Source organism: Rhinoraja longicauda, chromosome 8 (assembly GCF_053455715.1).
Source record: "Rhinoraja longicauda isolate Sanriku21f chromosome 8, sRhiLon1.1, whole genome shotgun sequence".
NCBI classification, from domain to species: Eukaryota; Metazoa; Chordata; class Chondrichthyes; order Rajiformes; family Arhynchobatidae; genus Rhinoraja; species Rhinoraja longicauda.
The window spans coordinates 30,875,224-30,891,996 of record NC_135960.1 but is presented as its reverse complement, the minus strand read 5'-3'; the positions used below and the strand labels follow the sequence as shown (position 1 = coordinate 30,891,996).

Sequence of the window (16,773 nt, the reverse complement as noted above, 5' to 3'; positions counted from 1 at the left end):
TGGCTCAGAAATTGGTCATTGTATTTGTTACAAAAATATTCCAGTGCTTAAAACATCATGAAAGGACGTGAAGTGTCATGTAAATGCCAAATGTTGCATCTTTCCATATTTAGATTTCATTTTACCCCAATTCAATGCAGGAAGATACTTTTCCTAATCTTTCTGGTTTGTTGCTGGAGTAGCCCTTGGTTCCCAGTTGGACTGTTTTCAAAGACTTTCAAGTTATGCCTCCTGCCCATTTACAATTAATTGGGTTATTTGGCAATACCAGCAATCTTTTTTTAAAGATACAAATATTTTCCCTTGACATTTTGTTATTTTTATTTTCCCATCTTCCAAGCTTCTGGGCCAATAATCGCTATTGCTTTGGTCTTAACTGATGTCTCTGGGGAGGTTCTATGTAGGATCTCCACATTTCTCTTCCATGCTTTTATAGAACTGCCAAGCACCCATTTTACCATAAATGGTTATAATTTAAACATTTGCATTGTATCAGTTGTACTGTTGCTTTTAAACTTTTCTAGCAATCTCTAAATGGTAAATATTCTTCAAATAGTTTTGGATGAGTAAATAAAAGTTTTCTATCATGTTTTGATTGAGATTTGCACGTGTGCGAGTGAGGGAAAAACATCACAATATTATGATTATCTGTTGTTACATGTTCTATGTTTACATTCTGTGAATGAGGAGAACGATTTCACATAAGAAAAAAGGAAAAAAGTTAGAAGGGGGAAGAGAGAGAGAAGTAAAAGCAACATTAAGGAAGCTTCTAGAGGTACTACTTCCTGGATATTTTCAGTACACCTCAGCATTATTGTGTTTAACACTAATTCTAAATTAGATTCTCTGCAACAAAAGTTGCAAATTTGATCAAAATTCAATGTAAAACAGTTCATGACCCAAAAGAAGCACTAAAGTGGTACTTGCTGATTCCAGTTGACAACTCATTCAATTCAGTGCACCTCCTGACATTTTGTTACATAGCATCAAAGGGAAGCTCATGGCAAAGAGAAGCAACACACGTTGTGGTTGCCATGGAGGCAGGCGGGGCAGCAGGAGAGAGGAGGAGCAGCTCCTGCTCCGGGTTAATGCCGTGTTTCTAGGAAGTGCCTGATATTTTTCAACTCGAAGGACTCTGTACCATTGTCGTTTTCAGTGATCAGCACAGCCGGGAGGGATGGATCCTTATTCTACAAGTCCCAGTCTATGAAATGCACACTGGGAGTAAGATCCTGCACATCTGGTGACAAGACACCCACAATGCTCACTGTAAGAGCAGCTTGGCAAGAAGTGGCACTAGTGGTCTTTTCCAGGCGGCCTAAATAATGGAGAAATGTGGAAAAAAGCTTCATTTCTTTGAAGTGATGAACAGTCCACTGTTTATTCCAGAAGTGTGTTGTTACTCATGTGAAAATGTATTTAATGTCAAGGTCTAAGATCTCTGAGCAAGGCACCAATCCCACCAAAGAACAGATGTTGTCGGAAGTCATTTCAGTAACTGTATCAGGGAATCATTTTGCGCAGCTGGACCTGCAGAGTGGGACATGAAGAGTGTGTGTGTTAGCGCATGAGAGAGCGAGAGAGTGAGCGAGACCTGGGTTACCCTATGGTGTGCTAATTTTGCCCTGGAACAATTGCTAGTGCATTGTACCTGGGTAAATATCAATGTTTCCATGGTTAGTATCTTAAAGATCTATATTCTTGCTATACAAAGTACGTGGCATGGGAGAAGAATGGTTAACCCATTTGAACTTAAAGATTTTATTCAATGGATATTTTTAAGGCAGAGATAGATAGATTCTTGATTAGTACGGGTGTCAGGGGTTATGGGGAGAAGGCAGGAGAATGGGGTGAGGAGGGAGAGATAGATCAGCCATGATTGGATGGCGGAGTAGATTTGATGGGCTGAAAGCCTAATTCTGCTCCTATCACATGAACATATTTTGGGGTCTTGTTTCTTTTTTACAGTTGCAAGCTTTTACAAAGAATACAATACATTTAGAAGTCAGTATCGATAATGATGCTTAAAAGGTCAATGAAGGATAAACTGCTGACATTATCAAAACTCTCATCATTTAAGTGCTTTTCTCTGCACTAAAGAAGATTACAAAACATTAAAAGGCTTGTTCAAATATTGATAAATTATTTACCCTTGTCAGGAAATACCTATTCAAAAAGTAAAAACACTTTGCAAAATAGTTACATTCCATGCAAACATTCAGATACAGAGACATATTTAATTTAATGTCTGACAACTGACAGATATAACAATATGTACAACAGTGCGTGTGACTACAAAGGCACATCTCTAGATAGGCGATAGCCACATAGGCCTTTTATAAAATTCAATGGCACATGGAAATAATCTATTCCAAATTTATACTTCAGTTTCTTCCTATTTATACTTCCTCCATATGTCATACAGTCCAAAACAGTCATGCACCAGTATACTTCTTTTGTAGGTAAAAGTTCAAATGGATTGGTGCCATCATTGTGCTGAGCTGCATGTCTTTGAAATTATAATAGAAATATGTTTGTACTTAGTGATACCAGGTTTAGTTTTAAACAAACCAAGAATGGCCTCACCCGATAAATATTGCCTGTTGCACTACATTAAGGCCTATTGTTTCATAAACATAATCAACTGAAATATTTTTGAGATTTTATTTACTTTAGAATGTATGCACTAACATAATTAAAAAGATATGCAGCTCACCATATAAATTAATTTGCTCTTGCCACAAAGGCATAGGAATAGAATGCGAGTGCACCCCTATACGCAAAGATAAATCTGAGCTCTCTTGTTAAAAACGGGAGAAATATAGTTTATATTATGACAAGTTATGGTTAATGAATTTCACAGAAGTTCAATGTACATATATTTTTCTATACGACTATATTAGTATTTACAAAAAGTAAATGGGAGGAATTTGATTTGGAAATAAAATCTCTTAAAATCCTCATAAAACACTATTTGGCGAAAAATAATTGTGGGCCTCGTTTACTAACAGTTATCTTTCTTTTTTTAAATAAAGTGTGTTAGCCAACATCCCATCAAGGAACACATTTACAGTAAAACACGATGGAAAAACTGAGAATAAAATAATGGAGGTCTTCCAAATATGAACAATGTCTGGTGAAACGGGACTGTTGATGGCAGGGAAGAGCCAAAACAAAACAGGAATCTGAAATAAAATGTAAGAATGTGGAAAAGACTCAGCAGGTCAGACCATGCATGAAAAAAGAAAAACAACTTAATGCTTCAGGTAAAGATCCGATGAAAGGTCATGTGATGTACAAAACAAGGGATGGAGGGGAATATTTGGTAAAACAAAATAAATTTAATTAAATCCATTTTTACTTCAAAACCAAAGGCTATTTGAGTTCATTTAGGTGATTTTGTTTTCTGTAAATCATTTTTTAAATTAAAATTGTTTCACATTGCCTTTCAAGGCACCTGAATTATCTACTTCAGATCTTATTTGGTATTGGTTATTTCTAAGTTATTTATTTTAATATAACATATAGATAACTAAAATGGGCACTTTTAAATAAGTAGCTTGGGAAATCCTTGCCTTGTGAATAGGTGATTCAAATGATATTGAAAGTAATGACAGATTATGTTGCAAGAAAGTGACATTAATTCAGTAGGTAAAATGTTGTAAAGTGAAACTGAAGAAATTACCCCTAGTTACTGGTTTTAGTAAATATGGGAACTTATAATGTTTACTCCAAACATGTCAGTGAGTCCAGTCAATCTGGATAAAAGGCCTACAGAAAGCATGCCCTTCTGTAAAGGTCATTGACTCCTGATGGAAATTGTTCATTCAATTGTGAACATAACATAAATTCACATATTGTACAGGTAAAGGAATCAACTATCCCTGACATTAACAATTGTCTGCTGGGAAACACTGACCTATTTCAGGCTAATGCTTCCTTTAAAAAAAAGATCTTGTTCTTTGATATTGAGTATTTGCAATCTGTGGTGCATTAGAATTCAACATAGAGCGAAGTGTCAAATCAGAAACCAAAGATAATGGATCACAATTACTTTCAACGACCATGCATATATATTTTTTAAGTAATTGAACATAAAAATCTGCAACAACACTTCCAGCTTTTGTTTTGTGTATTTGCGTATTTTTTTCTGATCTTTTCCCTCATAGGAACATTGCTTCCAATGCCCTCTGTCCCTTATTTGAAATGGAAAAACACAAGATATAGAAGCGACTGCTTTGCCATTCAATCAAATCATGGCTGATTTTTGTTCTTCCTCAGTGCCACTTTTCTTCCCTATCACCATGTTCCTCGACTTCTTTAATAACCATAATCTATCAATCACTGTCTTGATTTACTCAGCAACTGATCCTCATGGAGAATTCCAGACGCCCTAACCTCTGGGCAAAGAAATATCTTCTTATCTGCATCCTGAATGGCTGACCTCTTATTCTGACAGTGCAACTCCAGGCTTAGACACCCCACCAGGCAAAACATCAACTCCATACACTCGTAAGGCGTTAAAAACTTTCTATGTTTCCCATTTTTCTAACTTCTGAGAATAGTCCCAGTCTCACCCATTTACAAAATGAAACAAGGAAAAAAAAAGCTGCAGTTGTGAGAATACCGTTCCTTAACTATCTAGCTCTTTTCATTTTGTTTTGCGTGATGAATTGTAAAAGCACCGTTGCAGACTGCATACTTAAATCCAGCGTTTAAAGATTGCCTGTAATACATCCAAAACCATGAAATCAGGACTATGTTCAAATGATTTATATCAAGTTGTCACGTCAGATTTAATGACCATCATTTGTTGTGCTAATAAATTAACACAAGTACTGTCTGTGCAGATTTCAAATGGCTTTAACACAGTTCAGAGGCAACTTGATCAGAATAAATGAATAATCTAAGATTTAAATTCTGCTTTTGAAGCTACTCAAGTTTGTATTTCAATTTTTCAAAAGGCTATTCTATACCATTCAACAGTGGTGGCAAGTTTGTTTTACATTTAGACTTGAATCAAGAACCTCTTGACAGTGTTTGGAAATTACCTCACATTTGCTGCGTAGGCCTGTCTCTTGCAGTCGAGACCAAATACTTTGGATTCTCCCGGCATGTTCAGGATGGCTATTTGTATTGCCACATGTGCAATGGTGCTTTAGCATCAGAGTATCATAAACAAGACCTATCAGAGGAATGAAAAAAAAGATGTCAATAAATAATTTACCATTAATACATAAAAAAAGGGAAACATACAAAAAAAAGTAACACTTCATTGGAATTGATAACTATAATCTGATTTGTTGCCTTTTGATTGTCAACCTATCGCATCTTAATTCTCTTTTTAAAAAATCATAATTATTAATTAAGGAAAAATTAGCCGTGCAGAATAACAATGAGAAAAAGGAAGCCAATTTAGAGTCCTCATGATGAGGAAGGGCTTTTTCTGCAGCAATCAGTATCAGGATACTTGTTCCAATACAAGTAAACATGAGAAGGCCATTCAAGCCACTCCATCTTTAAACAAGATCTGATTGTAACCATATCTCTCCATTCTCATCTTGGCATATTTAATTTGTGACAAATATTAATCGTACTCAAAAAACAAAGCGCTGGAGGAACTCAGCAGTCTGTGGAGGGATTGGATAGATGACATTTTGGGTGGAGACCCTTATTCAGATTGTACAGACGTGTTCCTCCAGCACTTTGCTTTTTGCTCAATATTCCAGCATGTGGAGTTTTTGTGTCCATGATAATACTCAGTTAGGTTTGTAAATAGCAACAATTTCCAGTGCAAGCAAAGGTTCCAATTAGTGGGCAGGGAATATTTCTACAGCCAACACTTAGAAACATAAGATTGATTAGTTCATATTTTATTTCATTTGATGTTGGTATCAGTGTCCTCTCAATGATCAAAAGTGCCTTATTTACCCAATCTTGTGCAATATTCTGAGCTCAATCATAATAACTTTAATTTATGGAGAGCAATTAACTCTGTGGAATAGATTTTCCAGAGAATTCAAATACCCGGATAATGGTTTTTAAAGGGTACACACTACGGCATAACTCAGAAGAGCTTGGGATCAATCAAGACCCCTGGATTTAACTGTCCACAAAATAAGGACCTCAGATTAGTGCTTCTAAACATAGACTCTCATTTTCAATCAGAAATAATACCCAGTTCATTTGCATAATTATTCACATTCGTACTATGTCTAAACTAATAACCTTGATGTTAGGATATTGCCTTGGAGATTGACTTGGTATATAACAACAAATTTTCAATTATATTACAAATAAACATTTGGGAAAAATAAATTAGGAACAATGATTGCAGATGCTGGAATCTAGAACAAAAACAATGCTGAAGATTTCAGCTGGTCAAGCAGCATCTGTGGATGTGAAAAGTGTAAGTTGATGTTTTAGGTCGAGACTCTGCAACAGGCCAGAGAGGAAACAGAAAAGTTTGCCAGTATAAAGCAGAGTGCAGTGGAGTGGGGTAGCAAAGGATCTATTCAAGAATGGGTGAGCAAATATACACAAAGTGTCCTTAAAAAATGAAAAATTCAAGAACAATTCTAAATCATTCTAAGTGGTGCAGAGGTTAAGGCCGATGTAGGGATTTAATCAGATTAAATATCCAACAACAAAAGATTAAAATACATGTGGTTCTGTTCTCATTCTGTCACCATACAGGTTTACTATAAAACGTCGCAAATACGAAGTACTGAAAATAGTAGAAATCTGAAATAAAGGCAGGAAATGCTGGACATACTCAACAGGAAGGAGAAACAGTTAACGTTTCAGAGCTGATTTTCTCCTTTCACAGATACTGCCTGATCCTCTCACTGCTTCTTTGAGAGAGAGGTAGGGAGTTTCTACCAAGAGCTTAAAACAAAGGCTTTAGCTTTTGCAGTTTAACTGGAGAAACTGGATGCCTTTCCAGGAACAGATGTCCAACAAACAATCTGAAGACATGGAGCTAGCGAAGAGAGATGGGTTTAGTCAATGACCTCAGACTTGGGATCATAACTTAAGTACCTAAAATGTGGACATAAGTTGTACAATATTTTTCATCCACACAGAATACAGCAAACATGTTCCATAATAACTTATGAGCAGAAACAAACAAGTATGTATAAAGAGAAAAGGATCAGGGGATCATCAGCAATCGAATTAATAACCATTTACCTGTAGTGAATTGAGGTGTACTGGGTGGTTCTTGAACAGAGATAGGAAAAGTAGCAGAAGCGGGTGATGACTGCGCTCGGGATAGGGGTCGATGCCCACTGTAGGACACAGGAATCCCTGCTGCCTCCATCGATGCTTGGTAATTGCGAAGCTGATGGATACGTTGCTGTTCCAGAATCAAGGCTTGCTGTTGCATTGAGAGAAATAATCAAGTTAAAGTAAATCCTCAAATTAAGCAGAAAGTCTACTCTATTTACTCAGTTTTATTTTTGAATACTCCCCTGGGTGAGCCACATCTTCTTCTGATCACAGCAGTATTTTTACCAGTCCTGGTGAGCTTTAAATTATATATATATTTTTTTCTATCATTGAGAAGGGGCAGGAGGATTACATTAGACCTTATGTCACATTTTGATTAACAACCTATTTAAAGAATAAACAAATGAGTGGTTGGATATATTTACTCTCAGACACATTTGCAGAATTAAACTGCCTGGTCGGTTGCTCAAAAATAAATCAATGCACACAAATTTTTCTTGTGAATTTATCTTTGTGTAAATATTAATACTTCTTTTAATACTTCCAATTGCAGTGGGAGTTAGAGGTGTACTGTAAAAGTTTCATTCAAATTTAAATACCAATTTCAAGCATTTGATTACTTTAAAACCTCAGTTAACAGCAGTTACTGCACCTAAATTTAAAACAACTCCTTTCACAATGAACAATATATGTAATGCCATATAGTTAAGCTTACTTGGTTTACTTGCACTAAAAAGGAACTGCAGATGCCAAATCGTTTATACCAGAGACCCAAAATGCTGGAGTAACTCAGTGGGTCAGGCAGCATTTTTGGAAAAAATGGATAGGTGACGTTTTGGGTCAGGACCCTTCTTCAGATCTTCTTGGTTTACATGGCTTGGTTTCCCATTCAAAACTATAACTTTGGAGACAGACAAACCATTAATCTGAGCACTATTTTGTTGGGATAAGGATATGGAATTTAACTGGGCGTAATGTCCATCCTTCTGGTTAAAGCTTTCTGTATTTCCGCTTGCCACGATTTCATCCACTGACTTTTAAGATGGAGAGACTAGTGACCTGTACAAGAACAGAAGTAGAAAACACCAGCCTTCTGTTTTGTAACATCTGGATACAATTAATTGACAAACTGGTACCTAATCGATCCTGAGAATGAAATTTTGACCAAATATAATAATGTTTCTTAAGCCAAGCAATATTATGAAAATAACTGCCAGAACTGACATACTAAGAGAAAAACAGTATCAATGCCCATAGATGACATCTTCATGTCAATAGAAAATTCAATGACGATTACCAGTTGTACTTGTAAAATAGTAATAGCATATTGTGTTGTAGTGTCATATCTTATTGACACAGTGATGTAATAAAATTATTTATTTCACGATAAGTTCTAATGCTTTGGAGAAAAATTAAAAGAAAAAGAAATAAACAGTGTCTATAGATTTGAAAATGCAGGAACTTACTCCACAACTTATTAAGTAATACAAAGAAAAGGCCAAAAGTAATAATGAAAACACATTTGTAATTGACACTACGAAAATAACAATCAAGGGAACTTTTCACAAGGGACAATAATAGTCCCCAAGTCCCATCAGAAGGTTTGTTACTCAAGTATTACAAATAAAATTGAGTATGCAATATTCTAAAGCATGTACTGTAGTTATATAAACGTGTTCAGTGCCATTGTGTGTGTGCATGCACACACTGTGGGATATTCAACTTTAACAGCACTCGTATAAAGAGCCCAACTATTTCAGTCAAAGTTACCTGTCAGTTCAAAGTACGACTTTGTACTTTGAACTGGCAGCTCTTCCTTCACTTTGTAATTCATTTGAATTATATTTGAGATACAAATGTCAATTATAAATGGAAAAGGGATATTTTAAAGAACATTCAGGTTCGGGTTCCTTGAAATATTTGAAAACAAAGGGCAAACAAAATATATCTATTAAGCAGACCTCATATGTTGTTTTACTGATGGACCATATGGACTAAACTTTCTTACAGTGAATCATATGGAATAAACTTTGGGATCAATCTACTGACATTAACTGGACAATAATTGGTCCAGTGTTAACTGGTTGGGGAACAAATGCCAAGATTTCCATTGCTGATCATTTTCGTTAATTTAATTTAAAAAGGAATATTTTTGCAAATTGGATGAAAACAGGTTAGATACAGGATCAATCTAATTTTGTTTCCTCTTTGTTATTCATCTCCCTGGTCTTAAACACAGTAAATATTTTTATTAGAATTGGAGTCTACTTAGCCACTAAGGGAAAAGCCAGAAAAAATGCTGGTCTTGATGGAATAAAGGCCCATGTTCTGTGGGAACTATTGCCAATACTTGCAGTCAGCCATTATAGCATTACCTCCTAAACACAAAGGAGCAGTCAGCTGTTTTGGTGACTGAGTTTCTCATAAGAGATCATTTTATAAAATGTGGGCAATTACCACTAATATCACTGCGCTAGAACTAACGTCTGTAGAAACAGCGTCTCTACTCGTTTCAATGGAGGGAGAGGCTCAGAGAGGCTATGTGTAGCCATAATGTATAAGAAAATAACTGCAGATGCTGGTACAAATCGATTTATTCACAAAATGCTGGAGTAACTCAGCAGGTCAGGCAGCATCTCGGGAGAGAAGGAATGGGTGACGTTTCGGGTTAAGACCGTTCTTCAGACTGTGTAGCCAGCAGTTTTAAAATTATTAATTTTCCCATTTGCCTTTGTTTTTTTTTTAGAAGAATGAGAGGGAATCTTATAGAAACATAAAAAATTATAAAAGGACTGGACAAGCTAGATGCAGGAAAAATGTTCCCAATGTTGGTGGAGTCCAGAACCAGGGGCCACTGTCTAAGAATAAGGAGGAGATGAGAAAAAACATTTTCACCCAGAGAGTTGTGAACTTGTGGAATTCTCTGCCACAGAAGGCAGTAGAGGCCAATTCACTGGATGAATTTACAATAAAGGTAGATAGAGCTCTAGGGGCTAGCGGAATCAAGGGATATGGGGAGAAGGCAGGCAGGGGTTACTGATTGTGGATGACCAGCCATGATCACAATAAATGGCGGTGCAGGCTCAAAGGGCCAAACGGCCTACTCCTGCACCTATTTTCTATGTTTCTATGAAGATATTCTTAATTAAATTCAACATTTTGAGCATCTATTGATGTCTCTGTCAGCCAGCAAAGCAGGTTAGAGATTCGTGGTGGGGGTGTGTTTTGGGGGGGGGGGGGGGGGGGAAGAGTGGAGAAGATGTAATTTGAACATCTGCCAATGCTTCTTCTTGATATTTTGTGGACCAGGGTTATCTCATCCCGTACTTATAAACACACAGGAGTCCATTCAGTGCAGCCCATTAGGTTCACACAACTCCTATTTGAGGAATTTCATTGGTTCCACTAGTCTTCTCCTCATTAACCTGTCACCCTTCCCCACCCCCAACACTGTAATGACATTACATTGCACAAGGCTCTGTGTACACACACTTGCATTTGCCACACCACTTCCTGCAAATTTAGCATGGTCACTTAATGATAATAGGGCAGGAAAGAAGAAGGATGAAATTGGAACTGGCTTACAACGCTAAATATTTATTATGCGTAACAGACTTGGGAATTTCATTAAAAAATGAAGTCCCATGTATCAAGCATCAGTTTATGGTGGTGTTCTGCAACTGAGAAAATTTGCAAGTGTATCTTTTGCATGCATTTTGTCTGATATGAACCCTGATATTAGCTGAGATAGACACAAAATGCTGGAATAACTCAGTGGGTCAGGCAGCATCTCTGTAGAATATGGATAAGTGACATTTCGGGTACAAAAACATCACCTATCCATGTTCTCCAGAGATACTGCCTGACCTGCTGAGTTACTCCAGCATTTTGTGTCTACCTTTGGTATAAACCAGCATCTGCAGTTCCTTTTTATTACTTTATATTAGCTGATTTCCCATTAATTTACTGAATAAAACATTTTTGCGAAATTACACTTTTTTCTGTATTGTGTCAGATTGTTCTGGCTGCTGTTAATATTGCTCCATGTGTGGAAGAGGATGAAATACCCTCCCAACATATTTCAGTAATCCTTTAGGGGGCAACATTGAGACAATGCAACTCTAAATTCTTTTACCTTCTTAACTATGACAAATATAATTGTAGATGCTGGAAAGTGAAAGCAACTCCAATCAGAGAAGAAAGGTTGAACAGAAAAAAAATGAAGAGTAGACCAGACAAATGACCCAAATAAATGTATGTCTGATGCAGTAGGTACAGTATCAGAAATAGATTACTGGGTCACTGCTGCATGTTGGTTTCATTTAAATACAGCAATTATTAACAACACTGGAACAGAGGGAACCCATTTTTAGTTACTTTAAGAGCTGACCAATAAAGAAATATTTGAAAAAAATGTTAATTTTGAATAAATTTCCTAGAATGATCATCATTGCATGCAATTATTTTCTGTCACAGCCAAGTAATCCATATTTCTAAAGCATGCTGTTAATGCATTCTTTGCAATCCCAACTGAAATAGTTTGTCTGCAAACACCAACATCTGCCTCCTCTCTCTCTACAGTGGAAATGCACTTTATTTAAAATTTTGTTTTTGCTGTAAACATTTAGAGCATTGCCCGTGGTTACACTGTTGATCGGAGCTGAAACTAAGGAAAGCACCTGCTGAGGCTTTGAAGTAGGCAGATTAATAGCCGACTCCTGCAAGCTTTGAACTCCATACAGAGTAATTTGTAATCAAGCTGAACAGTGCTGCTCATTAGAGATAAAACAGACCATTCCTTCCCAGAGTTGAAATATATGTTTCACTAGCTTGTTCCTATTTAAAAAGGAATGTGATTTAAATGAGACTTAGAAATATTTAAACAGCATACTTTTTTAATATTACAAAATAACCTAGAACTACAGAAGTGTACTGCAGAATTGGCCTTTCTGTTTAAATTTAAGTCCTAAATTGTAGGAAGGTTGATATTAGAGACACTTTTGCTGGGTTTCTAATTATCAAAACTCTAGCTTCTTAAGGAAAAGGTGCATATTCATTCACTACGTTAATTTTTCATCAAGAACTCGTTCCCTTTCTCAGCCCCCTGAAGTATACTATATTATCTGTGATTCCTGCTCTGTGGATTAATGTCATGAGAGAGGGTGAAAAGGTAGCATATTGTTCAGTCAATATAGTGGTAGACAGGATGTGGTTCTCTGGGTCATAGAGTGATAGTGTGGAAACAGGTCTTTGGCCCAACTTCCCCACAATGGCCAATGTGTCCCAGCTACACTAGTCCCACCTGCCTGCGCTTGATCCATATCCCTCCAAACCTGTCCTATCCATGTACCTGTCTAACTGTTTCTTAAATGATGGCATAGTCTCAGCCTCAACTACAGCTTGTTCCATACATCCACCACCCTTTGGGTGAAAAGGTTACCCTCGGATTCCTATTAAATCTTTCCCCCTTCACCTTGAACCTATGTCCTCTGCCCTCGATTCCCCTACTCTGGGCAAAAGACTCTGTGCATCTACCTGATCTATTCCTCTCATGATTTTGTACACCTCTATAAGATTACTCCTCATCCTCCTGCGTTCCAAGGAATAGAGACCCAGCCTACTCAATCTCTCCCAAAAGCTCACACCCTCTAGCCCTGGCAACAACCTCGTAAATCTTTTCTGAGCCCTTTCAAGCTTGGTAATATCTTTCCTATAACATAGTGCCCAGAACTGAACACAATATTCTAAATGCGGTCTCACCAATGTCTTATACAACTGCAACATGACCTCCCAACTTCTATACTCAATACTGATTGATGAAGGCCAATGCGCCAAAAGGTTTTTTGACCACCTTATTTATCTGAAAACCTGCATTTACAGACTTCTAAACCTCTCAATAAATGGAGTCAAAACTAGTTGTAAGACATTAAAGTTATTAAAACTTTAGAAGAATCAGTTTGATCAAATTTTATTTCAATGTTAGTTAGATAAATTAACATCTTAAAATAACTTAAATTATCAAAATGTTATGCTCTGGATTAAATACAATCTTGACCTCAGCACCAAACTCCTTTACATTTTAGTCAAGTCCTTATTTCTTTAATTTGGCGCCTAAAGTTATTTTCTTTCTCCTCTTCATAAAAGTTCTTGTTTGAAAACCCTACAATTGGCTGGATCTTCCTGGACCCAGCTGCCCATCACTCCCACCTGCCCACATTCACAAAGCCCTGATGTGGAGAAATGAACTTCCAGTTGGATGCAAAGCCCAGACAATAAAACTCTTTTGTTTTCTATGCAAAGTAATGACATCGCCCACACAGCAGCCAAGTGAGTTATTCTCATCTCTACACCGTTTAGGTGAGTTCTCAATGTTATAACCACTACATCATTTTAGTTAGAAAAGTTAACTTTATCTCTTTCACCTATATAAACTGTGTCAATTGTCAAACATATTTGTTTTGAATTGCTTTGAATACACCAATGTTCTTCATTGGTCATTGTAACCACAACGTTCTCAATGTAGTCAACTGAAGTTGTCTCAGTTAAATGTGAATCACACTGTATTGTTGCTATGTGTCCCAAATATCTTCATACAGTTGAAATTCCAGGAACCTGCACAGTTTAAGTGCATTTATCTCTCATGGGATTTTAAAGACAACATTAAGTGTGCGACCAGTGAAGAAAGTACACAAGGTTTTGATGCCAATAATAACATCTGGAATGGAATGTTCCTATGTATCTTCTTACAGAGAGGGGTCATCATTGAGCTGACTTGCAGGGGAATGCAACCCAAAATTGAGTGCAGCAAGTGACCTAATATCAAAGGAAAACAAAGATAAATTGTAGACTTAACTGGAAAACCCTGACAAAACCAGTGCATAAAATCTTGCTAGAATAGTTTGCAGCTACTCAGCCAATATCAATAGAAATGCACAATCGCCTTAAGGTGCCAAGTAAAGTTTATGTGAAGAACATGTAGCCCAAGTGAGTAAATGCTCAAAACTAAAGATCATTAAATACACAAGGTTTGATTGTTACATTTAGAACCTGGCATAATTCGCCAAATGCTGGTTCAACTAAACTTACACAATCAAACACAGAAATAGTGTTGGGGATAAGACCCCAAATCTGAATAAAGCACATCATAAAGGCATGATGGCTATGATAAATTGGGAAACTACATTAAAAGCACACTCAACAAGCAATTCTAAAAAATAGAGTTTACAACAGATACCCCTTAAAGGCACAAGTCAAACAGAAAGAGTGGTCTAACCAAGTTGTCAAGTTAAATATAGCATTGTGGCGGATCGGGCCACTCCTTGGGTCAGCCCCCTCGTTACGTGACGGACAGGGAGAGGGGTTAAAAGCCAGACCAAGGGAAGGCGTAGCTATTCCCTAGGAGAACTACGCTGTGGGCAGGAGCTCACAGCCTAATAAAGAATCTCACAAAACACTGCCTGGCGTCTTGCCTTTCTCTGGCCTCCGCCAGGCCACTACATTGGTGACCCCGACGGACATCACACGTCGTGATGTCAAACAATAATGGACAACCCGGTCCTGCCGCCCTCGCGCAACCCGTTCCTGCCGCCCTCGGTCTTGCCGACCTCGAGGCCGTCGCCCTCAAACTCCCGACCCTGTGGACCGAAGAGCCTGAGGTCTGGTTCCAGCAGGCAGAGGCACAATTTGCTGTGCGAGGGGTAACCGTCGACTTGACGAAGTACTTCTATGTCGTCGGCGCCCTGGACCAGGCGACAGCAAGGCGAGTAAAGCCTTATCTAAATGACCCCCCCGCGGATGACAAATATAAGGGCCTTAAGGAACTCCTTATCAGGAGGTTCGGCCTCAGCGACGCCGAGAGGGCAACTCGCGTTATGAGCCAGGGGGGGCTCGGGGACCGACGGCCGTCGGCCCTTCTGGAGGACATGCTCGCCTTCATGGGCAACCACCCGCCCTGTTTCTTATTTAAGCAGGCCTACCTGCGGCAGCTCCCGGTCGACCTCCGTTCTCAGCTCGCTGAGGATCCCTTCACCGACACGCAGCGGCTGGGAGAGCGCGCTGACCAAATCTGGATGTCCCGTCGGGAGGACCTGGAAGCCCAAGCCGTCTTTTCCGCGGCGTCGGAAGGCCAACAGCAAGCTGGGGCCGCCGTCGACCCCGTTTCAGGGCGACCCCCGCGGCGAAATCCGGCCGCCATCGGGCACCCCGGTGCCGGCACGTCCTTCTCGCACGGCCCGCCGACAATTCAGCCAGACGCCACCAGAGGTCGCTGGTGGTCGGCTCAAGCAGCACCACCTCCAATACCGCTGGAAACCACCGGAGGTCGCTGGTGGACATCCCAGTCTGCACCACCACCGGACACCAGCAAAAGTGGCTGGTGCTATTATCACCGTCGTTGGGGACCAAACGCAAAGCAATGTCGCCTACCCTGTGCCTTTCCGGGAAACGCAAGGGCCGGCCGTCAGTGATCCCTTCGGCGGCCGGCCAGATCCATCGTGTGTTCGCCCGGGATCGCCGCACCGGGGGTCGGTTCCTCGTCGACACTGGAGCAGAGGTGAGCGTCCTACCTCCTTCCACCGCCGATATCAATACGGGCAAAAGCGGCCCCCTCCTCACTGCGGCGAACGGTAGCCCCATCAACACTTACGGGGTCTGCCAGCTCGCCCTTAACTTCGGCGACAGCTGGTTCACGTGGCGGTTCATCATCGCCGATGTTTCCCAGCCGCTGCTGGGCGCCGACTTCCTGCGGGCGCATTCCATGCTCGTGGATGTCAGGCGGCAGCGCCTGGTGCACTCCAGCACGATGAGGCCGGTCTCCCCCAACGTTGGACACCTGTCGTCCGTGGATGCGACGTACGCGCGCATCCTGGCGGACTTCCCGGACATTGTGGAAACCCACTTCTCCTCCTCCGCTCCCAAGCACGGGGTGCAACATCACATCCCCACCACCGGCCCACCCGTGCACGCCCGAGCGCGGCGTCTCGCTCCAGACAAGCTCCGTCTAGCTCGAGAGGAGTTTCGTCAAATGGAGTCAATGGGCATCGTGCGCCCCTCCGATAGCCCGTGGGCGTCACCACTCCACTTGGTCCCCAAGGCGGACGGGGGTTGGCGACCGTGCGGGGACTATCGGCGCTTAAATGACGCGACCGTTCCCGACAGGTACCCGGTTCCGCACATCCAGGACTTTAATGCCCACCTGGCCGGAGCTTCCGTGTTCTCCAAGGTGGATCTTGTGCGTGGATATAATCAAATCCCGGTCCACCCCGATGACATCCCCAAGACTGCCATCATCACCCCGTTCGGCCTATTCGAGTTCCTACGGATGCCGTTCGGGTTGAAGAACGCCGCACAGGCCTTCCAACGGCTTATGGACTGTGTGTGCCGTGGCCTGGAATTCGTCTTTGTGTATTTGGACGACGTACTCGTGGCCAGCCGCTCGAAGCAGGAGCACTGCACCCACCTCCGCCAGCTGTGTAAACGCCTCAGCGAGTACGGTTTGTCCATCAACACTTCCAAGTGCCGTTTTGGGGTGACGTCCATCGATTT

General features: G+C 40.1%; 1 protein-coding gene across 10 annotated transcripts in view; it reads right to left on the bottom strand.

Moving 5' to 3' along the window:
* hdac4 (histone deacetylase 4) overlaps window positions 1-16,773 on the bottom strand; it is a 330,518-nt gene that overhangs the window by 46,674 nt on the left and 267,071 nt on the right. For all 10 annotated transcript variants that reach the window (XM_078403501.1, XM_078403498.1, XM_078403502.1 and 7 more), the window contains 2 exons: window positions 7,192-7,378; window positions 5,052-5,185 (listed from right to left, as the gene is read on the bottom strand). In XM_078403501.1, coding sequence (XP_078259627.1) covers window positions 5,052-5,185; window positions 7,192-7,378 — 321 coding nt within the window. The remainder of the gene's footprint in view (window positions 1-5,051; window positions 5,186-7,191; window positions 7,379-16,773) is intronic.